General features: G+C 45.5%; 1 protein-coding gene across 1 annotated transcript in view; it reads right to left on the bottom strand.

Annotated features, from left to right (window-relative positions):
- Window positions 1-17,839: 17,839 nt before the first annotated feature.
- CDK19 (cyclin dependent kinase 19) overlaps window positions 17,840-23,575 on the bottom strand; it is a 122,777-nt gene continuing 117,041 nt past the window's right edge. The window contains exon 13 of the mRNA XM_036380184.2: window positions 17,840-22,486. Coding sequence (XP_036236077.1) covers window positions 22,355-22,486 — 132 coding nt within the window. The 3' untranslated portion in view covers window positions 17,840-22,354. The remainder of the gene's footprint in view (window positions 22,487-23,575) is intronic.

Genomic DNA, 23,575 nt, shown 5'->3' with positions numbered 1-23,575 from the left:
CACAGCCGGTTTGAGAAGAGATTAAAAAATAAAAATAAATGCGAATGTTAGGCTACAGACAACCTCCTGCTTGTGCAGATGCTGATCTTTACAGTCCATCTAACATCCCAAACCTCACTCAGGAACCCTGGCTGGATTTACGGAGCTAAAAAACCAGCACCTTCAGCTACATCACTCGCTTCCTAGTGTGATCCTTTGTATGTACCTGAGTGTGCCATGAGAGGAGCACCGAAGCAGAGCTCTTTATTGAATCTGCACGGTCTGGGCACCAGTGAGATGAAGAAAATGTATTTATTTCTGAAAATGCAAATAACATCCTCCTCATCTCTTACGAAGCAAAATCCTGGAGGTGTTTAGCAATCACTTTCTCTCAAAAAGCTCCCTTTGTTTAACAGAGTTCTCTTCCCACTGGTGATGAAAAACAGTGTAAATCACTGATCTGCAGAGTCCTCTGTGGAAAATCTGCTCTCGTGCTTCCACCTCTTACAAATTGCCTTCAGAGACACATTTGTGCAAGAACTGACCAGATCATAAAGAAAAAATAGTACAGATCTGGCTAAATGCTGCTTGAAATTGAAATGGCAATATTTTGTCGTTCCTGATTTATTCATATATCATTTACTTTGGGGCAAGGCTGATGTGGTTGTGAGGGATGTGGTCCTAAGCACAGGCAAAGGGTGGCAGGATAAGAAAGCCCTGCCTAGCACTAAGCTGCATGGCCAGCCTGACGCCTCACAGGCACGCTAGGAATAACTGACAAAATATGGACCACAGCTGATCTTTCCCTTTTATTGCTCCAATTACAGGCCTGATCTTCCTTTCTCAGAAGCTATGTGGGTTACATAGGTGATCATTTTGACTGTCCCAAAACCACTGCTAAAACACCCATTTAGCTGGGAGCCATTTTTTGGCTGTTTCCATCTCCATTGCCAGAAGAAATTACTTTGCAGTCTCATCAGCTCATCCTTGTTCAGCCTGGATCCATTCCATAGGTGTTCCATGTTGTGGCTTCAGTGCCACCAGGCTGCACAGAGTTTCACAGCTTGGGAATTGTCTGGCTCATGGCCAATGAAGGGCAACAGCAGACACCAAACCTCTGGACACCTGGCAGTAGAGAGGGCAGGGTGCAACTCAAACTAAAGAGGCTGGGCTTGGTTCGGTAGTTTGCATGAAGCTTTAAGATTCTACAGGATCACAGAATGGATCAGGCTGGACTATAGAAGGTCCAACCCCTCTGCCCAAGCAGTGCCATCCTAGAGCACAAGGCACAGGATTGTGTCCAGGCAGTTCTCGAATATGTCCCATGAGGGAGACTCCACAACCTCTCTGGGCAGCCTGCTCCAGTGCCCATCACCTGCACAGTAAAATGGTTCTGACTCATGTTCAGGTGGAACTTCCAGTGCATCAGTTTCTGTCCATTGCCTCTTGTCCTGTTTCTTGGCAAGATGAGCCTGGCTTCATCTTCTTGGCATCCTCCCTGCAGATACTGGTGGACATTGATAAGGTCCTCTCTCAGTTATTTCTTCTCAAGGCTGAACAGGCCCAGCTCCTCAGCCTTTCCTTGTAACAGAGATATTCCAGAGCCCATATCATTCTTGTTACCTTCAGCTGGACCCACTCCAGGAGCTCCATACCTCTCTTGTCCTGAGGAGCCCAGAAAGAGACACAGCACTCCAGATGTGGCCTCTATAGGGCTGAGCAGAGGGGTAGGATCTCCTCCCTCAACCTGCTGGCAATGCTTTTCCTAGTGTACCCCAGGATGCCATTGGACTTCTTGGCCACAAGGACACACTGCTGGCTCATGAGCAGCTTGTTGTCCACCAGGATCCACAGGTCCTTCTCCTCAGAGCTGCTTTCCAGCAGGTCAGCCCCCAGCCTGTACTGGTGCCCAGGATTATTCCTCCCCAGGTCCAGGACCCTGCATTTGTCTTTGTTGGACTCTGCACAGTTCTTTGCTCATCTCTCCAACCTGTTGAGGTCCTGCTGAAGGGCTGCCCAGCACCCTGGGGTATCGGCCTCTCCAGATTTGTGTCTTCAGTGAACTTCTGAGGAGGCATCTGCCCCTTCATCCAAGCAGTGGATGGATAAGTATTGATCCTTGTGGGCAGCACCAGTGACAGGCTTCCAACCAGACCTTGTGACACTGATCACAGCCCTCTGGGATCTGCTGTTTAGCCAGTTCTCAATCCTCCTCACTGTCCACTCATCCAGGCCACACTTCCTGAGTTTGCCAATGTGGATGTTGTGAGAGACAGTATCAAAAAATCCTTGTTGAAGCCAAGGTAGACCATATTCACTGCTCTGCCCTCATCCATCCAGGTAGGCATTCAGGTTGTTCAAGCAGGATTTACCTTTAGTGAACCAACGCTGACTACTTGTGATGACCTTCATGTCATCTATATGGATTCCAGAATGAGACTCTCCATCACCTTTCCAGGGATTGAGGTGAGGATGACAGGACTGTAGTCCCCTGGGTACTTTTTCTGATCTTTTTGAAGACCAGGATGACTTTTGCTTTCTCCCAGTCCTCAGGCTCCACTCTTGATTGCCACAACCTTTCAGAGATGATCACAAATGGCCTCACTGTGGTGGCCACCAGCTTTCTCAGCACTCATGGATGCATCCCATCAGTGCCCATGGACTTGTGGATGCCAAGTTTTCCTAGGTATTCTTTAACCCTACCCTCCTTGACCAATGGAAAGTCTTCCTTCCAACAGTCATTTGCCTTGGTCTCCTGGGTCAGAGATTCCTGAGCGATGCTCTTGTCAGTGAAAATTGAGGCACAGAAGGCACTCAGCAACTTCAGCTTTCCTCAAGTCCATGGCTGTAATCTTACTTGCTACCCTGCTTGCTCCTCACCCAATTCCAAACTCCAAAGTATGACCCAACAACATTGTTGGCAACTGCTGATATGAGGCCATAACATTATTATGAAATCAGGGATCTAAAATCAGTTCTCCCTTTTACACTAGCAGTCCATGTAGCCCAGCAAAATGGGCAGGCATCTGAGAAGAAAATGGCCTGAGTAAAATCCCCTCCTCAGCTGGGTTCCAACTTCCCTGCTGCACAGTTAGCAGCATGTTTCTCCCCTCAAAGCACAATTTTCAAACAGCTAATTTGGACTCAAAATATCTCTCCCTCTCCCTTTAGGGTTTGAGAAGACAGAAACACAAATTAGAGAGGAACTGTTCAGATTTAGCAAGAGGCTGTAAGCGTTTCACCCAATGAAGAGAATAAACTCCAGCCAATAATTTTAGAATCCCATAAAAGAGGCAAAAGCCACCCAGGCAGACCTCAGAGAAAGACCTCCAAAATACACGTACAGAAATAGGAGATAAAACAACAAAGAGCAGTCAGCTCCCAGAGGCTCCTGGCCAGAGCAGTAAGGATGAGTTTGTGCTGGCCAGGCCCAGGAAAGAGGGAAAAGAGCAGCTGGGGCTCTGAGTGTACCCTGGGAAGGAACAATGCCTGTCACCAACCCCATTTCCCACCTTCTGTGAAATGAAGCCCTAGTTTGAGCCTCTTCTGCATGTGTGGGGAATGGCTGACTGCAGCAGCTGGCAAATGGCTCTGGAGAGAGTAGTAAAAGGCATTGTTAAAATTAAAAAAAAAAAAGAAAAAAGTGAGATCAACAGATACATTTGACAGAAAAATCACATTAGAAGCAGATTATGGGGAAATGCCTGTGGTGAAATTGCAGCTTTGGGCTAAAGAGGCATCTGCTGTGCCCACCATTAATTAATTGCCAGGGCATCAGAGGCAGCCAGAAACGCCTCACAGTGGCTGTGGCACGGGGCCATGTTGTGAGATGGGCCTTGCCTGTGAACAACCACCCCTCAGAGCATCCCTCCAAGCAGCTTGCTGGGGAACAAAACCCCTTTAAGCCATCTGGTGGGATAAACATTCCCAGCTAGCTTGGATCCTGCAGTTCTGGGACAGGTGGAGGTTCAATAGCCTGTGCTCAGGAGTCTTCAGACCTTCATGATCTTGAGCTGGTGGCCCTGAGTCAGCCTCAGGAGGAGCTACTCATAGGAGATGTTTTCCATGTAAAGGTTCCACAAGGTTTTCACATTTTCTGCACCCCTCCTTTACAAGATTTTGTGATGGGTGGTAGAGCTGGGCCAGTCAGGAGCTGTGGCAGCATCTCCTCCCAGCTCTGTGCAAGAGAGGAGGAGAAATGTGAGTCCCCAGACCAGGCACTCAGACCAGCAGCATCCACTTCCCTGGAGGCACAGAGAGGTTGCCACCCCTCTTATCCCTCCATTTTAGCCATGAGTCTCCTGTCCCCATTTGTAAAATATTCTCAGGAGCTATCTGCCACAAGAACAGCTTCCATTCTGAGCCCCTGCCACATTCCAGGGATGCAGACAGCCCTAACTCCTTGGCATTTCAGCATCAGATTTATTATTAATTATTGCTGTCATTATTACACAGCACCTACGAGCCCTGGCCGCCTAGCAAAACCCTGCACTGAATATTAAAATGCTAATTTCCCTCCGAGACGGGAACTTGCTGGTGTCTCTCTGCTCATTTGTTTGCAAATGCCGTTTTCCTGTCGAGGCTGTATTCCCAGCAGGCATGGCAAGGAAATGCTTGCATAAACAGCCCCTGTTTAAGAAACCTTGTATCTCACACATTCCTGCGTTATAGCCCTAATCGGGATTACTGTGACACCATAAGAAAAACGTTTCATTTTGTCTGATGCCTTTTAAGGATTTGACGGTGCCTTCAGAGTGCCTCCGTGCAGCAGCGGCATGAGGATATATTGTGGGAGATGCGATTTCCTCCTGCAGAGCACGGTTTAGCTGGCTGTAAGGGGTTATATTAAGGCACAGCTCGTTTCTGTGCCCCTGTGTGAGCCCCCAAATGGTGTGCTGGTGTGTGACTGCTGCAGCTGTCCTGGCTTTGCCCTGGTGTCAGGTTCTCCTTGAGGAGCGGGTGGCAGCGCTGGCTCTTGGCAGCGCTGGCTGTCCTGGGCCAGGTGCCAGCACCCGCTGAGCTCTCGGGAGCCCCTGCACCGCTGCCAAAGGGCTCAGGCTGACACCCTCTCCCCTGGCACAGCACAGAAACCCCCCTATTTTGGATTAGTAGGGTATGGTTAAAACACTAAGGACAGCTTGGTGGTGAGGGGCCTCGGGAAAAGCAGAGTACAAGGCTGCAGCTCTGCGAGTGAAGCAAGAAATGCTGCTACTCCTTCCCCCCCTGCACTGAGTTTCCTCAGAGAGCTGCATGTGAGGGGCCAATCTCCTGAGCATCACCTTCCATTCTCACTGAGGAAGTATCTCTTGAAGCACCTGAATTCCTTTCTCCTCAGCTGTATGTTTTCCAGCAGTTGGTGCAGCATGGGAATTCATGCTACATTTTAAGGTAACTAAGCCAAGCATTCAGTTATATGGCAGAGGGAGCTAAAGAATTTGGCAACACCAAATGCAAGTATAGCTGAGTACAGCTCAGCTTAAAACAAACAAACCAATGAAACCGGGATCTCTCCCTGCAGGTATTTTTTGTGAGAGCCTACCATTATTATCCCTCTGCCATTGAGCAAGACTGGCAGCCTTATCTCAAGTTGTGCAATACCCTGAAGATTTAGATCTCTTTCAACAGCTCCATGTTGGGGGGGATACAGACACACAGCCAGAAAGCAGCTTAGAGAGAAAGATGGACAGTTTTTATAGCTTTGCAGTGAAAGTCACACACATGCACAGCACCTGCCATCTCATTAAACTTCTTTTTATAATCATGGTACCCATCCCATTGACAAATAGCTGCCTTATATTTAGGGCCATGTGTCAGCCTTCAGGTGCTGATGCAAAGTGATTGCAGTGGGGCTTGCTGCTCCTAGATAGGATTTCTACATAACCAGTAATAATCCCTTCCCCAGGTTAGGGATGCAATCATCTTTGCAAGTGTTTAAAAGTTTATTACAAAAAAGGCATCACTAGCACACCTGAGTGAGACAAGAGAGTGAAACAGAGTGGGAAAATTTTGTGGGTAAAAAAAATCAAAGCTAAGATGTAGCAAAAATCATTGCAGGTATTGGCTCCTGTAACTCTCAAGGCTAAAAGAAGTCACTGTCACAGGAGCCAGAGGTGATTCCTGAGGATGCCTCTCTGCTGGCACCAGAACTGCTCCCAGCTTCATTTCTGAACTGCCCACACATAGCTTTAACTCAGGAATGTACAAAAGGGTCTGAGCAGACTTACTGCCTGGTTTTGGACAGATGGATGTGCTGGAATGCCACAATTTCCCAGAAAAAAACCTGCCCAAAGTCTCTTCTCACACAACTGCCACTTCTAACAGCCAGGTCTGACACTACTCCAGCTTGCCCAGCCACACAAAACTCAGCCTAATCTACTCCTAATAGATACAAAAGGAAAATGAGTAGGGAAATTAAAAAAAAGAACCATGCCCACGATGGGCAATGCAGAGCAGTTTACAGAGGGGAAAGAAGGGCAGAGAGAAGGCAGGCTGAGCCATCAGCACAAGAGCACTCCCTGGGCAGGTTCCTGCTCTCCTGCAGAAGCCCATCACATGCTGCCTGGGCTGCCCAGTGTCCTCACTGCCGGTGGGATTCACTCTCTGCAGCCAAGGGGCAGGGAGCAGAGGAGGAGAGCTGTGGAGGGCTCAGAGCAGAGGATCAGCTGCAGCAGCCCTTGGCAAGGGGGCAGATCTGCTGCTCCTGCTGGTGGTGCCAATGGTGCTTGACCCAGCAGGGTGGGCCCTCACCGTGCCTCTGCTCTGCACATTAACTCAGCCTCCAGCATTCTCTAACAGCTCAGACATGAAGAAGGCAAAATACATGTAGAGTAATCTGGAAAACAGGTTCCCTGTGCAAACAGCAAGACTCAGGCAAAACACTGCTTATCTCCATGGCAGAGATAGGGGAAGGGAGGCACTCACTGTAAATCACAGCATTGCCCTTTCTGCACCAGGAGCATGGACACATCCTCTTTGCCTGCTTGCCTGGGCCCCAGACCACAGGAGCATTCTGGTATGTAAATAGATCCAGGCACTGCTACTCAGAGGCACAGAACTCCCAGCTGGCCACTCTGAACTCACCAGCATCTGCCCTGCTGTGTCACTGCAGTGCCCAGCTGCTCCCCCCTTGCCCGCACAGACCTCGCTGCCCTGCCTGCCCCAGCTGGGCACCTCAGCAGCTCCTCCTCGGCCTCCAGAGACCACCCTTGGCTGTGGTGCTGGTCCCAGCCTGGGCAGGGCCTGCTTCCTCTTATGGTCTTGCCCTGCTGACCCCACCGCCAGCACTCCACTGTGGCATCACCCTCATCTCATCCTCCTGTGGGCCCAAAGGAAAGGCACTGGTGATGCCTGCTTTGGCAAGAGAGTGCCACAGCCCTGAATCCAGCATGGCTCAGGGCTACAAAACTGCAGAGAACAGGCTGAGTCTGAGATGGGGGTCACTGCATGCCCTGGTGGTGGTGGTGGGCAGAAGGTGGCATCACACAGAGACAAGGTGCTGGCATCAGGATGTATGTGAATGCCAGGCAGTAGCAGATCAGGAATTTCAGGGCTCCTCTGAAGGTCATACACCTCTGCAACCTGTCCAGAGCAATGGGGTTGTGGAACTGTATTGGACAATAATGCAGTCTTCAGTCTCACCAGCTGGAACAACAGAGTGATGAATCCTCGGCCCTTGATCTGTCAAAAATATTGTCTCTGGCCAGAGCAATATTATCAAACACAGCAGCTTTCCCTTTGCAGCGCTCTCCTAGGCTCTGTCCATCCCATGGGACTTGCCAGCAGATGGCAGGCAACCCCTGGCAGAGGTCCTCAGCAGCCAGCCACAGAAGTCTTGGCCAGCTGCTCTTGGCTACTGAGCTCCTCAGTCCCACCTGAACAGCAGAAAGGTTCCCAGCTCTCTGGCCCCTTCCCCAGTCCTATATTTGAGGAAGAAGAGGCCCATTGTCAAACACTCCATGCCTACACCAAGGAGCAAACAGGTACTTCACCACAGACTTCAGACTCAGGGCTCTGCACCTGCCCACCCTGGTCACTGCCCAGGACAAGGGCCAACACAAACCACTTTCACAAACCCCATCATAACACCAGGGAGAGTCTCTGCTGGCACAGACTCTTGCCAAGCAGAAAATGGCAACGGCTAGGGACAGGTATTTCTTTTTCAAGCCTCAAGAAGCTGTTTGCAAAATCAAAGCAAGGATGCAACAGTTTTGCTCTGAAACCTCCCAGTGAAACAAGTGACAAGCCTGCTGTGAAAGGTTCTAGGAAAGGAGCTGGCTCAGAACTGTGCTCAAATTTTTTGTGGTTTATGTGTTAGAGAGTATTTAGTCAAAGTCTTGTAGAGAAATGTGAATTTCACATTTTACTGTAGGTGTCTTAAGAGGGGAAAATCCACAAAAAAACCCCTAACAAATACACAGCACCCTCTTCCTGAAGAGCCACCCCTCCACTGGCAGGCCTGCAAGCCCCTGCTCTCCCAGGCTTATCAGGAGCTGTGGCTCTGGTGGGACAGAGCTGTGGCCATTCCAGCTCAGTGGAACAGCCCCTGCTCTGTGGGCTGCTGGGCTGGGCAGCAGGGCATCATGGCTCTTCTCCCTCCTCCAGCTTGCACCACACACTCTGACCAGCTGCCAAAGGCTGTCACACATTCCCTGTGCCTTATTCCTGCTCTGGCAGCCGGGATGTGCAAGGACTGGGCACATCCTAGGGTGCTTCTCACTGCAGGTCTCCATTTGCAGGTGCACATGCAGCAGCTCAGAGGTCACATCTCTCAGTGGACACAGCAGACTGCTGGATTTTTGCCTTCCCATTGGCATCACCAGGAGGCAGCTGGAGTGTGAGGGACTGCACAGCATCCACTGGCCTGGCTGCCTCTGCCCTGTTCACACACACACAGTTTACAGGCTGGTGTGCTCCCAGCATGGTTGAAAGGCTGCTCTCCTCTGCAAGCACATCAGGAGCTATGGCACAGCCCTCACAGAGCCAGCTCTGCCCATGCAGGGCATGTGCTACCCCATAGCTCTCAACTTCCATACATGTTGTCCTGGGAGCTGCACCAGCAGCTCCAAGCCAGGACAGCCATCACCCCTGCAGAGATCCCTGCCAGGCACTGCAATGAGCAAAGCTGGGTTTGGGGTTTGGGACAGTGACAGCTCTACTGCCCAGATCCTTGGTCCTGCTGCAGCCCCAGCACTGGGCAGCCCTACACCTCGTCTGCCTGTGATGGTCCTGTGCCCTCAGGCTAGCAGTGGCTCTGAGAGATTTCAGGCCCTTTCAAGGCTCTTATTTTGGGACCAATGCTCCTCAAAATCTTCATCAAGAACATAGAGAATGGGGTCGAATGCACCCTCAGTAAGGTGGCAGATGACACAAAGTTGAGCGCTGCAGTTGGCACAACAGAGGGAAGGGATGCCATCCAGAGGAACCTGGACAAACTGGAGAAGTGGGAGCATGAGAACCTCATGAGGTTTAACAAGGCCAAGTGCAAGGCACTGTAGGGTCAGGACAATCCCACCCAGAAGTGAGTACAGACTGGAAGAAGAACAGAGATCAGCCCTTGGAGAAGGATTTGGGATTCTCATGGATGAAAAGCTGGACATAAGCCAGATGAGCACTTGCAGCCCAGAAAGCCAAACACATCCTGGGCTGCATCACGAGGTGTTGTCAGCAGGTCAAGGGAGGTGATTCTGTCCCTCTGCTCTGCTCTCAGTCCCCACCTGGAGTGCTGCATCCAGCTCGGGTTCCCAGCACAAGATGTGAACATGTTAGAGGGAGTCCAGAGGAGGCCATGAAGATGATCAGAGGGATGGAGCACCTCTCCTGCCCAGACAGGCTGAGTGAGCTGGGATTGCTCAGCCTGGAGAAAAGAAGGCTACAGGGAGACCTCCTTGTGGCCTTCCAGTAGCTTAAGAAGGCTTACAAAAAGAAGGCAGAAAGACTCAATACGGGCAGATAGTGACAGGACAAGGGCCAATAGTTTTAAACTGAAAGAGGGCAGGTCTAGATTAGAATAAGGAAGAAACTCTTCAGTGTGAGGGTGGTGAGGCACTGAAACATCTTGCCCAGAGAGTTGTGGCTATCCCATCCCTGAAAGTGTTCAAGGTCAGGTTGGACAGGTACCTGAGCAACCTGATCTAGTGGAAGGTGTCCCTGCCCTGGATGATCTTTAAGGTCCCTTCCAAAACAAACCATTCTACAATTCTGCAGGTCTGTGGTGACATTAGCACTACTGAGGTCCAACAGCAGTGACTGCTACAGGCTCATGTTGCCCAGCTACAAAGCAAAGAGAAAAAGCACGCTGGTGCTCCAAGAATCCAATGGAGGAGTCAAAAAAGGAGTCCTGACCCCTCACTGTTTTTGTGTAAAAAACAAGCAGGTGAGAAACTCCTGTGGAATGGCATTTGCTCACAGTTCACAGTACCACAGTTCGCATATCATAAAATCTTAGATTCATTTAGGTTGAAAGAGACCTTCAAGATCAGCAAGTCCAACTGTAAGGCAAACACAGCCAAGTCCACCAAGCTGAGGCAAAGTCAGCTGAGCCCGTTCCCAGCAGGCTGCCTGGGTCTGGCACACACCACAAATATCCACACGCACGTTGCTGTTAAAGCAAGTTCTGGTGACAGAGAAATGTGGGGTGATTCAAGAGAAAATAATGAAGCCACTCCCACCTTCCTGTGTGAGTGTGACTCACGTGGGCTCAAACCCCAGCCAGATACAAATCAAGGGTTCATAAATGAAATAGAAAAGAGCACCCCCTGAGGCCTAGCAGCCTGCCCCACCTCTCTCCCCCTACTGGGATGTCAGTCTCTCTGATGGATTCTGTCAGGGTTTGTTCAGATCCTCCCTAAATGACCCTGTCCTCGTTCCCTGCCAGCATCTCAAAGGGAAGAAAAATGGACATTTTCAAGGGTTTTCTGGAAGAGGGTCTAGCTCTCACCCTCTTCTCCCCAAATGGGAAAGTAATTTGAGTCAGTGTAGTCTTTAGCTGGGAATCTTCCTCCAAAGCAGCTGCTACAGGTCAGGCTATGGAGAGAAGAGAGCAGGATGATGATGCCGGTGGGTGCTCAGAGTCCCACTCTGCAGGGCACGAGGGGCAGCCAGCCCCCTCCTTGATGTCTGAGGAAGTGATCATCTTGCAGCCCTTCAACAAGATGCTGAAGCTTCTTGCTTCAGACCCTCTGCTACCTCCCTTTTCTGGAGAGGCTGAGGCTGCCTGCCCATCAGATGATTTAAGGAAGCAGCAGCTTCCTGCTTGCAGAGGGCTTGCACAAACCACACCTTGCCTAGTCCAGATGGGCCATCTGGAGCCCCACACAAGCAAAGCATATGGAGACTTCCTTTTGCCTGCCATGGCCAAGGAATCCAAGTTTCCATCAGCCCTTACTGTTTAACTTGCAGATCAATGAGATGGATTTCCTCAGCAAGACCTGTGCTCCCCAAGTAGAGGATCCAGCTTCATGGCAGATGATGCCTGCCATACTGCTGAACTGCCTAACTCTGTCCAAGTAGGACTATTATTTTCTTCACAGCTTCCTCAGTTGTCTCCAATGAGACACACCATGCTTTAATCCACAATGGTATATCATATGTAAGAAAATTTGAAGACTATAATCCCAAGAGGGCTCAGACTGTGCTCTGAAAGACATGCTGTCATGTTAGATATCCTGACAGACAATATCCAAGCTGTCAGACAGTTCCCCAGGACAGCAGACAGCACTGACAGCAGATATCCTCCCTGGCATTAAAGTGAAACAAACCACCCAAGGGCACTCTGAATACACCTTTTTTTAAAATGTATCTGCCATTAACCATAAAATGGTCACCTCAGGTGCAGATTGCCATGTCTCTGGAGAAGAGAGGCTTTGTGCAGGACTGGGAAAAGCTAAGCCATAATTTGAAAGGGGAACTTTTGCCAAAGCTTAGAGCAGCCCTAGCAGATGAGAACAGAGCAGAAGAAACAAAGGATTGGAAGGGATCAAACCTTCCTCAAGTCCACCCAAATCCAGTGAACTGTCAGTTACACTGTGAGACCCTCCTGTGGGACAGCACAGCAAAACAAGATCTGTATCTGGGGTTCTGCAGAGAAGCAGAACACGCTTCCCAAAACTTCCCAAAATCCTCCCCTCACTCACACGTGGGACTCATAAGACTGTCCAAAAAATCTCAGGGCCAAAAACATCTTGGAAGATGGGTACCCCAGCCCCACTCCATGGAGGCACGCAACCACGGAGCTGGGCAACCCAGTGCGTCACCCTTCCAGGCAGGAGTGAGCTGCTCTGCACGTGGCACCTTCCCCTCTGCTCTCCCCCCGAGGCCCTGGGGAGCGGCCTGCGTGGGGGGAAGCGATGCACAACATGCCCATGGCTGCTGTGCTGTGCTGGCACCTTGCTGCTGGCACCGGCCTCCTCCACGCTTCCAGCTGCTCGTGCCCCACTTTGCAAGGCTGGCATTTGCCATGGGCCTTCAGGAGGCCCAGAGAGTTTCTGTGAGGCGCCATGGTCTTTGTAAAGTGTCCATAAGAGAGGAGCCCTGGTGCCAGAGCCCCTCTGTCCCAGACAGGAGTGGCACACCAGCAGCACTACCTGCTTGCAGGCCGCCCCAGGCGCTGCCGGCACCGTCCCAGGACGCCCACTGCTGCAACATGTGCAGACAGCTTGCACAAGGTGGGGACTCAGGCTCCTGGGGGCTGGGCAACCTTCCTTCCCATCTCTGCACGTGGGCCCTGCTCTGGAGCCGCTCCGTGGTGGCACATTGCATTCACCATCCCTTGCATGCACCACCAACAGGGGACCTCTGTGCCCACGCCAGAGCCCAGCGCACCAACCCAACAGCTCACATCCATCAACAGCAGCAAACCTCCACATCAGGTCTGTGCACAGGCTGAGGGACCTGCCCGTGCCACACACCACCTCCCCTTGCAAAAGGGATGGTTCCAGCTGGGAGGAGGTGGGTCTGGCTCAGGGAACTGCACTCCCAGCCAGCAGCTGCCAGGCTGGGAGCTGGCCTGGAACCCAAGGAAGCGCTCACGTTACACGGTGGGGACGTCTGGCCCTGAACATCCCAGGCTGCCATACGTGGGGTAAATCTGAATCCTGCTCTGTGAATGCTCAGCACTGTTATATTTAGGATGCATAGCTGTGCTGGCTACACAGGGTATCCTGTTTTCTCAGGGCATTTTTGGGAAACCAGTTATGCCTTAGTTCCACATTTGGATATGTGTGTGAGAACAGTGAGGCATAGGAAACTTCCTTAGGCTTTTTGGTTTAAGAAGTGATAGCAACTATCAATGTCAACACAGTTTCATTAGTCACACTGGTCTAAACAAACTTAGGACATATCCCAATAATTTAAACCTGCATACTCTTGTAATTCACCTGTAGGGTAAGATCCTGAAGTTCCAAAGCAAAAGTGTGTTTTGTTTTCATATTCACACATAGCACGTCCAGAAACCATCCCTAATCTCACAGAAACAGGCGTAATTCCCACTCTCTTCCTGTGTCCCTTCTGTAAGCATGCCATGTTGCATGTACTGGAATTTCAGCCCACACAAGGACAAGCATGAATGCTGCTGTGGTGCTCCCTTGAGTTCATTTTCAAGGTAATGGATAGGCTATCCAGAGTCAGGGCCAGTGCATTGCTGATCTCTCCACAACACATACGAAACATACTGAAGGAGCTAGGCAGAAGACAGATGGATTACCACATCTCTGATGCACGAGAAGCAGCAGTGATAATGCACTCCTGGAATGGTACAACCACTGTGTATTTATAAAAGCATGACGCACTGCAACTGATTTATGAGCTTGGCACGTTAGGTGGGAAGAGAATATGCCTGGTTCTGATAGAGCTGGCAGGTTGTTCCTTACATCCTCCAGCACACACGATCCACTGACAAGTATTTCATAAGATTTAAGTTAGCAAGTCACAGCTGAGCATGTCTCCACAGACAATATATGCAAATGTTATCGTGCGAGACTGAGTTCTTGGAGTTGGAAGCGTATGGCCACTGTTCAAATGATACATGTCACAATTTCAGATGACTCAAATGCACTTAAAATACCTCTAATATTGCTCTGGATGATAAGAGAAGCTGCTTTCTTCCTACTTTCCAGAACCAACTGTTTCAAAGCCACAGGGGACTTCCAGCTTTCATCTAGCAGCAGCATGATGTAGAAGCAACTCTTGATAATCCCCATTGGGACATACCACCAGGGTGTGGTAGTAGATGTCCCCATTTTTTCTTAAATGAGTAGGGATTTATTTCTATGCTTGTGGGATACTGCAAGCTACAAGAAAACTTTTGGATGGTTAAAGAAAAGCTCCATTATTACCATTACTCTGAAACCACAAATTATGCAGATTTTCATGCATTTATGGGTAGGTAACACCAAAGTCTATAAAATTCTTGACATGATCAAGTCAGTCTGCTTGCTATGTGCAGGGAATTTTGTAAAGGTGACTCACATCAACTTTGCTGAGCATACTTTCTACAGTTGTGATGCTGCACACATAAATATTTATTTCAAAAGCAAGTGTTGCAGTTCCTACACAATGTCATGGTATGATCTGCCTCTCCTTGAATCTCCTTTGCCGCAGTGGAAGGATTGACACCAGCAAGGGAGATGCCTGATCTCCTTTGGGTCCTCTTCCATAGCAAATTAATGTTCTGAGTTTTACTGCCAAAACCAAACTACTGGAAACTGTCCTTCTTTCTTCTGTACCACTGCAAAAAAAAAGTAATACAATTACAAAAGGTTGAAAACTGAAATTCATAATTACACTTTCACAAATTACTCATTCCACATCATACTAGATAATGGTAAGATGTTTTAGAACAATAGATGTTTTAGAACTGCACAGCCTTGCAGCAATTATATGATCTGATAATTTACAATCATCTCATAATACTGTCTGTCATACTGGGGGGCCACAGAAGCCTTTTGCATAAGACTTTAAGCCTTTAATTTTGCAGTGCTCTGGCTCACCTTTCAGCCAAGGAAGTGTGTTTTCTGTAAAAGCTGATTGCTTTTCCACAGACCTGTGTGACCTGAACTTACAGGTTAAAGTTCAGTGTCCACCTGTGTAAATTATCTGCAAGACTGAATTGACAACCGTGCCCCTGACCAGGTCATGCATGCAGAGCTGAGGTTATCTTTTCAGAGCAGGGCTGTGCCACATTGCCAAGACAAAGGCAGAAAACATTTTTAACAAATGTTATACTTAAAAGTATTTAGAATTTCATTATGAACTGGAGAACTTCAGATACCTAAATTTGATAGCATTAAAACTTTTTTACAAAATCTAAAGGCTGCATGCTTCCCACTCCTTTTACCTCCACAACATCCCAGGGAATTCCTATTTGTGGGTACAGGGAAGAATCTTACCAATGTAGGCTTACATGCAGGACACAGAAAGGATGTCTGGGCCGTACATCACTTGGCATATTTGGTTCATAATTAAAACTTTGTCTGCTGCTGATAGGTATGAAGAATTCCTTTCTTCAGTGCTTCACATATCAGGCTTTTTGGTATTTGAGACATTATATTTTGTGGGATGGAGATGACATAAAATATATTATTGCTGGCTATCACATCATATCCAAGATTCAGTAGCAAATAACTAATTTTTCTAAAGTAATATTTAAAGAATTATTAAAGTAATATTAAAGAAATTTAAATATTTTCATTTACTAATTTATTTACTGTGTTTACTGACAGTGCAAGCAAAAGTAAAAATCCATTCTGGGAATGCACTGGGGCAAAGGTGTCCTTTCTGTAATGATTTCATATACCAGCTTTTTCAAACATCTTCTTACTGAACAACATCATAAGACATTTTAGCTAAGAGAATGTATTGCTGAATACTTCATCCAGCCACATTTTCTGTGCATGCAATGCACATGTAGAAGTTAAATACTCTCGGGCTGTCCTCTTCATAAGGCTTCAAAGAACACAAAATAATCATAGAAATGTCTTGTTACAGACCCTACAATACACACAGCTGTGTGCCAATACGCCAAGCTGGAAAAACTGATCCTATTCCAAGGCAAGTACATTATATAAAAAAATATTAGGTAGGTTAGTACTACTTTCAGACTTGCAATGATAATGATAGTAATACTGACAATAATAATTTTTAAACACCTACTTTGGATTAACTTGGCCATCTGTTACATAACAGTTGTGGTACTCCCCCAGCAATTTCAGCAGCTCAGTTATGACTGTACACACATCTTTCATAACCTTGTTGGTGATTCTAATCTACCTCAACAACTGCTGTTCTAATAAATATTTCTTGCAAATGAAAAAAATCATTGTAGTAATTATGCCATAATAATTTTCTAAATTACTATAAACCCACCAAAATAAGCCAAAGCTTCTGTTTTTTTCTGTGATCATAATCAAGGATATGAAGCTCCCTGGAAAGTAAAAAAGCAGAACCTACTTATTAAAACAACGTTACAAGAACACCATCATTAACTTTTGCTAGCTATTGGAACACTGCTTGCTCAGGTTCTGTGATTAGCCAAATTAAATTGGTGTTTGGCACTAACATGATGCTTCTTGTGTTGAAATAGCACATGGAAAGTGGCAACACTACTACTGTGTATTGTCCAGCAGTAAACCACCATGATATTACAGTGATTATTATTCATATTCCAGAGTCCTGCAAGCCCCAGTCACGAAACTACTGTATCAGAACAAAATGACTGTTCTTGTCACAGCTAGTTTGCAAAGGGCATGCAGGGAGGTGATGGATGCAGACTGGAAGGCAGAATGAACACTGCAACAGTTTTCATTTACACAATAGATATGACTCCTTGCACACCAGTAGTGTGTAAAATACTAAACTTCTGTATACATCAACACCAGGGGGCTTTAATGAGGGATGCAGAAGACACCAAGGAGGGAATTTTTCAGAATTTTATGCAACATCTCTTCAGAAACAACCGGCAATTGGAAACAGAGGCTTAAAATGCTTATTTAGAAGTCTGAAAATGAAGGGTGCAGAGGCTGACCTGGTGGGACAATGAGACCAAGAGATAACTTACATAACATCTTGATTTGAGTAAGAGGGATGGTGTAACAGCAGGCTTTGGCAGTCATGAGCAAGTGAAGAGAGAAGCTTTACAGCTAATGCAACAGAGATGCCAGAGCCAAGGCAATAACACAAAACAAGAAGCAACAAGTCAAAACAAAAGACTAATAAACAATCCATTCTGCAACTTTCTCAGTGGCTGTGAAATCAAAGTTGTTTAGCTGTCAAGGACAAAAAAGGGCACCATTAATTCAGATCAGTATGATCAGGCTGGATTAGACTGTAAACCAAATGACCAGGTAGGAAAACCAGGGAGAGATGTGCTGTAAAAGAATGGAGATTGAGACAGAGCTGGCATAGGAAGTTTTAGAAACATGCAAGTCAAAGCTGTTTACTAATCAACAAAAGGACAACAGAAGCAGAAACCCTGAAGGTTACAGAGTTGGGAATATTCAGTTGCAGTGAGGCTGTCTTGAGGTGTCAGAGATGCAGACTGAGCTTTTTGTCAAAAGGCCACTCCTATTCCCACCCTTGTGTAAAAGGTACATCAAAAAACAAAGCCTCTTTCTTAATGCAATGGGCAGTGCAAGTAAATCTCAACCCTTCTTACCCATACAACTGTTATGGAAAAGACAAGTAGAATTTTTGGAAGAAGTTATCCATCCATCCATCCATCCATCCACCCACCCATCCATCCAAAGTCAGATGGAACAGAAACATGCAGACTAGCAAAGCACACAAAATCTCACTGTGAAAACCCACCAATAATGCTCTAGATCATACTTTCCATGTTGCCACCTGAAATACTTGAAATGCTCCAAGATCCAGCAGAAGGAGAAAGCAGGAAAGCCTTTATTTCCAGAACAGAGTAAACCAGCTTTCTTTTTCAGAAGATGCATCTACAGGATTGTCATGTAAGTAATAATGAATCTCAACGAGTGCCATCAGTGTGGCATACCCGTACACTTATGAGCAGAGAGCAAAACCTAAGAGAACACTCCATCCATCCTGCTTTCCATAAGGCTTCATTCTATTTTGAGAGACACATACCTGTGAATATCCTCGTGGGCATTTTAAAAACTGCAATTTCAACTCTGAGGTTTTGCAAGCTTTGTTTTCTGTGGTGCATGATATCATAAACATCCTGAATATAATTACAACTGCAATTTTGTGGGCTGTATTTTCCCTACTGGTAGCCCAAAGTTGACGTTTACAAAAACTTTTCTGCACACTTATTTGATTTGAACTTTTTATTATTATTACAAATGTATATTATTTTATTAAAAAAATTCACACTGAAGCAAAGTCAATTCCATTTCATTACAACCAAGAATATAAAATAAATGCAATGAACTCATAGCTTGAAATGAACACAGCCATTTCAAGAGTGACATCAGGACAACTTAAAAGCAGTAAACTCTCAACTCTAGAATAAGAAACAAGTATTTTGCTTCGTGGTTTTGGTAGCCCATTCGCACGGGCACTACTGAATGCGGCCACCACAGATCTAGAGCGGGAAAGTTTTGTGGTAGCACCAGGCGCATACACAGTAATTTCTAATGGAAACTACAAAAATGTAAGATGCGTGCATGAAATTATTAGGAAAAAAAATAACTGAGTAGAGACAGGCACACTTCCACAAATAGTAAACATGGGAATATACAACTAGAACAATTTGAAAAGTTACTACCTTACATATATAAAAAGTTCTTTAAATTGCTGTTAAAAAGGACACGTTCTGTCCAGATTTTGTGTAATACTTTTTAGTGTCTACACAAGACAAATTTTTAAAAAAATTAAATAGCATTAATTTACTACTAAATATTTAGGAGATAACAGTGCATTAAGGACTTTTTTTCATATCGTAATACACATCGCTCCTGTCTGGCGACATTTTTTAGAAGATTACGTATGGCCTTATGTACAATACATTTATTTAATCCTAAAACAATTTTTTACTTAATGGTGTTAAAGTACCATTCCTGAAGATTATGAAGGGGAACTAAGCTTATTATGTTTATATAAAATATCATACATATTTGAACACTTCTAGCTTCCCGCCACCCCTCCCACTACGAATGCGCTTCCCTCCCCCTCCCCAGATACAGTGTCACAGATACAGTGCAGGAGTCGCAGCTTTCCCTATATTTTTCCTTCATTGTGCAGTTTGTGCTACATAAACTTCACCAACGAGGACCAGGCTGCTCATCCCATTAATTCTCCACGTGTTTGTTTCCTCTGAGCCACGACGAAAAGCTGTGCTCAGCAGCCTGTTCTCCCACCAGGATGGAGAAGACAGCTCTGTGCCTCTCAGTACAGGTGTGAAACACTTTGCTGAGGGTCTATAGGTTATGGGCAGAGACAGAGCTGAGTAATAAAGAAACTGCACAGGCAAAAAAAAAACACCCATAAAAATGACGTGGTCCTGGTTTCCCATGACAAACTGCACAATTCACTTCTGAAAGCGGAGTTTTTACCTCACAGGATAACCCCTAGGCAGCAAGGCTTCTTCCACTATGACTGCTACCAACCCTGGCAGCATGCATCAAGCTCCCAAGAAAAGGCAAATTATTTCACCCCAGTGAAGAAACTACAAGAGTGTGCAGAGCCTACAATTTGTAGCCAGGGCTGTTGCTTTTATTCCCTCTCCTCTTGGCTGTGAATTTTGGAGGAAGACAGCTTGGCTTCACCTGTGCGCATAAAAGCTAGAGAGAGGAGTGGCATGTGGTCATCTACCAACCCAACCAAGACAAGAAATGCAAGTGCAGCTGAGAGAGGTTGTGGCAGTCACTCTAGAAGCTGGAAGTTCGCTCAATTAAAGCACCTTACATTGCTGTGAAGTTTCACACTCTACATACAGATTAATCTACACCATGATTTTGCCTTATTGGCACAAGAGCCCACCTTAATTAACCAATGGTCCCCTGCCACCTCCTGATCTCGTATGAATTTTGATGACCAGTTGCAGGTCACAGCAAGGAAAAGAAATGTTAGATAACTGTAGTAGAAAAGACAAAATAATTTTGAGAGAACAGAAGGATGAAAAGAACACGAGGGGACAAAAATCACTCTGCCATAAGTTAATTTCCAGAAATGTGACATTCAAATTACAGAAGTATAAAAGAAGTGTTACTTAATAGCATTGGCCAAACACCCATTTGATCAAAAGTACCTCATCCTAACATCAGTAAGGGGGGAAACAGAAAGAATGTCACCCCATAGTCACTGAAATGAAGGAACAATTAAAACCTGTCCTTTCAGAGTACTACAGTATGTATAAAATGTAGCATTTCAAGGGTTATACATTGAAAGTATTCTTTGGGAGATTATTTTTCCCCAGAAAGAATTTTTCCCTTCAATTGCTTCATTTAGTTTTTCACCACCTTCTTATCCATTTGATGACAAAAGCAGGTATTAGCTTTTCTGGAGCAGCTTGGTGTTGTCAAAACCACATGATGGTAGGAATGGCCAAAGCAAGCCAACTGCTCACACAAAGCAGAAAAACAGCATGAGTTTGAGGAGGAAGGGGACATTAAAGATGACTGGGAGATCAAACCAGTAGAACCATATAATATGTGATGAAAAGCATTCTCCTCAGAGCAAACAGACCTACTCATCTTGCTGCATCTGATCACAACTTCAGTGTGAATGTGCACGGGTACACCATTTGTTTTGTGTGGCACAGGACAAAGAGAACACCCTGCAGTACAAAAACCTGTTACCACTGACCATTTACACCTGAACTCCTGTCACCTCTTCTCTGGACACCAGCTGCAGAAGCTCTCTGATGTAACACTGCCAGTAGCTCTCTAAATGCATTCCTCCAGGTTTTCTGCCACAAGAGCCAGCCTTATTTCTGAAGGCTGAAGCAAAAACGAAGCTGTCCCAAATTACGTGTTGTGTCTCTCTGAATAACTGTGGTTCCAGAAGTTGGACAATAATGCTCTGATTATGCTTCTGAACTCTTGCTTAATTACTAGGGATTTTCTGCAAGCTACCCATCCACTTACAATCCCTTAGGCACAATCAAAACATGTTTGCTCTAGGGAAAAAGAAACATTTCAGTGCAATCAAGCGCATCTGGTGTAACTAATCTGGTTAATCACAGCAATGTGAGGGACACAGAATATGCATTATAAACAAGAAAAAGGAACCATTTTCAACATGCTTTTCAAACTGCACAATAATTTCTCTTAATTATAAATTCTAACATAAAATGATTAAATGCATTTGTTTTTGCAAGTCTTAGTATTTCTGTCACCTTTAAATTTTGAGAACTGACTCAGGAATGTGAAAGAAAGCTAAATTTATAGAACTCTCACACACATTAATAAGCTACTTTGCAGAAATACAGAAAAAGCCCGTCATCCACATTCCTACTGAGGCTTGAGGGCAGTAAATACATTTTCCTGACTATTTTGGTGTCCAGCCTGGGAAGACATTCCTTTCTTCTGTTCCAACAGATCCTGAAAGCATCTCCTTTTCATGTGACTGTCCTGGTTTCATTTAAAGTAATGCTTAATTTAAAACTAGTCAGAGCATGATCACTGTGATTTCAAGAATTCAATGTGAATGAGTTAAGAAATATCAGCCATCTTCTGTTTGGCGTTCAGTCCAGTAGCATGAAGCATATCTGTTGCTGCAGAGACTTGGGTGGGTTTTTTTTTCTTTTTTCATTTTTCTTTTTTCATTTTATTAATTTTTAAATTTTTTTATTTTTAATACTTTGCCTGAAAACTAGACTAATAAAAACAGAATAGTAAAATACTCTGGAACAGTAAAATTTTGCTGTTCTTGACATCCATGAGCAAAACAGTAATATCCTGTGAAAATAACATAGTGCTTTAAAAAGGTGCAATATACCTGTATAGCTAAACTGGTTCGCCTAGTATAAAACTAACTATATACAAGCTTGAAAGCCTGGGAGTTCAAGATTTTAAAACTTTAAAATCCCATCAAAGAGATTGAAAAGACAGATTTATGGCAATCACTACAGCATAAGGAAGGTGCACCAGGAATCCTTCAAAATTCCAAAAGGTTAAAGAAGTTAAGTGCTGGGTTCAGATCAGAAGGGTTCATTAGAGTAACCACAATGGAGCACATGCAAGGGCAGGAAGGAAGGAAAACTTCACAAGAATCTCCTTTATGGCAATAAAGGGATGGGAATGGGGCAGGGATGGGGGAAGTCTTCAGTGAGTGAAGTTTTCCTTTTATCATCATGAATTTTAATTCTGCATCATAGTTTGTATTTTTGGTCTTCTCATCGTTATGAACTTCATATTGCTGGAGTCTTCTGGCTTCTAGTCCATTCCTTTCTGGGTGCAGCCTGGCAGGCCCCTCAGTACCTATGAGACTGATGAGATTGGTGATACTGAGAGCTCTGCTGAGACGATGTGGAATAGCCCATTGTACTCTGGGACTGAGAAGATCCCTGAATGTTGCTTTGGTAACTCAGGCGCGAGCTGGAGTGCTGCAGGAAAAAAGAGAGGGATCAAAGGAATGACCATCACAGTTCCAGCCTGCTAGGACCATGCAGCTCAGGAAATTTTTAACCTCTGGTTAAAACATGATTGTTGGGGAAACTGGCTAAATAGCGCTACTTTTTAGGGTCCCATAAAACAAATCGTCATTCTGATCTGCAATCAGCTTCAACACAGCACACAAAATACACAAGAACCCTTGAAGGCACCTAAAAGTACAGCATGTACACACCCATTTTCTGAAGAAAAAATACACAACAGACAAAGAGAGCAGACTCCCTTTCAAAATTCATCTGTTTCTTAAACTTTTATCTATCATTATTGTAAATGCTATTAATGCAAATGCTATTAATGCTAAGGCTACAAACATCCTTCTCAAGATAGGCAATATTAAATGTTGTAAACATTTTATTATTTTCTGAGAAAAAGACAACCATGACTACTACTCAATTTATCTAAATGAAAAATTGTCCATTAAGATTAAATAATATAATATTAAGTGAGTCTTTTAACCTGATACCTTAACTACTGCAAACAAGGACAACTGCTTAAAAATGGGTATGGGTATGTACATAACCTAACATTCATTTTCCTGAATATTTTTTTTTTCCCTCCACAGTTTGGGCCTGTCAGTTTAGTGGACTCCAACTTCAGCAAGACAAATTTGTGGATCTTGCAGCCTCCAGCCTGCTGAATTTGCAAACTCATTATCATAACCATTTCCCATCCAGAATTAATTGTGAGCTGCCCAATAATGCAAGATGCAAAATCACTTGGCATGAGTAGTACTGCTCAATGGACAGGAGACTGTCCAGCAAGGTAAACCCCACCACAATCCCATGATAAGGCTGGTTGTGTTACACAGTGTCTGAAACCTGAAATTTTTCTCGAAATTCTAGGAAGTTTTTCAATTTTTAATGGAAAAGAAAAAGAATTGTGATAAATTCTGTGATTTTATAGGTGCTCTTTCTGGATGAAAAGCACCAGCTCACCATGGTAAGCAAAATACTCAAGGTCACATAAGGAAGACTCAGCAAAACTCAACAAAGAGCTTTGCACTGTCATTTGTGGAAGCAACA

This window comes from Molothrus ater, chromosome 3, assembly GCF_012460135.2.
Source record: "Molothrus ater isolate BHLD 08-10-18 breed brown headed cowbird chromosome 3, BPBGC_Mater_1.1, whole genome shotgun sequence".
NCBI classification, from domain to species: Eukaryota; Metazoa; Chordata; class Aves; order Passeriformes; family Icteridae; genus Molothrus; species Molothrus ater.
Note: the sequence above shows the minus strand (reverse complement) of the source record. Positions and strands in the feature narration are given on the sequence as shown.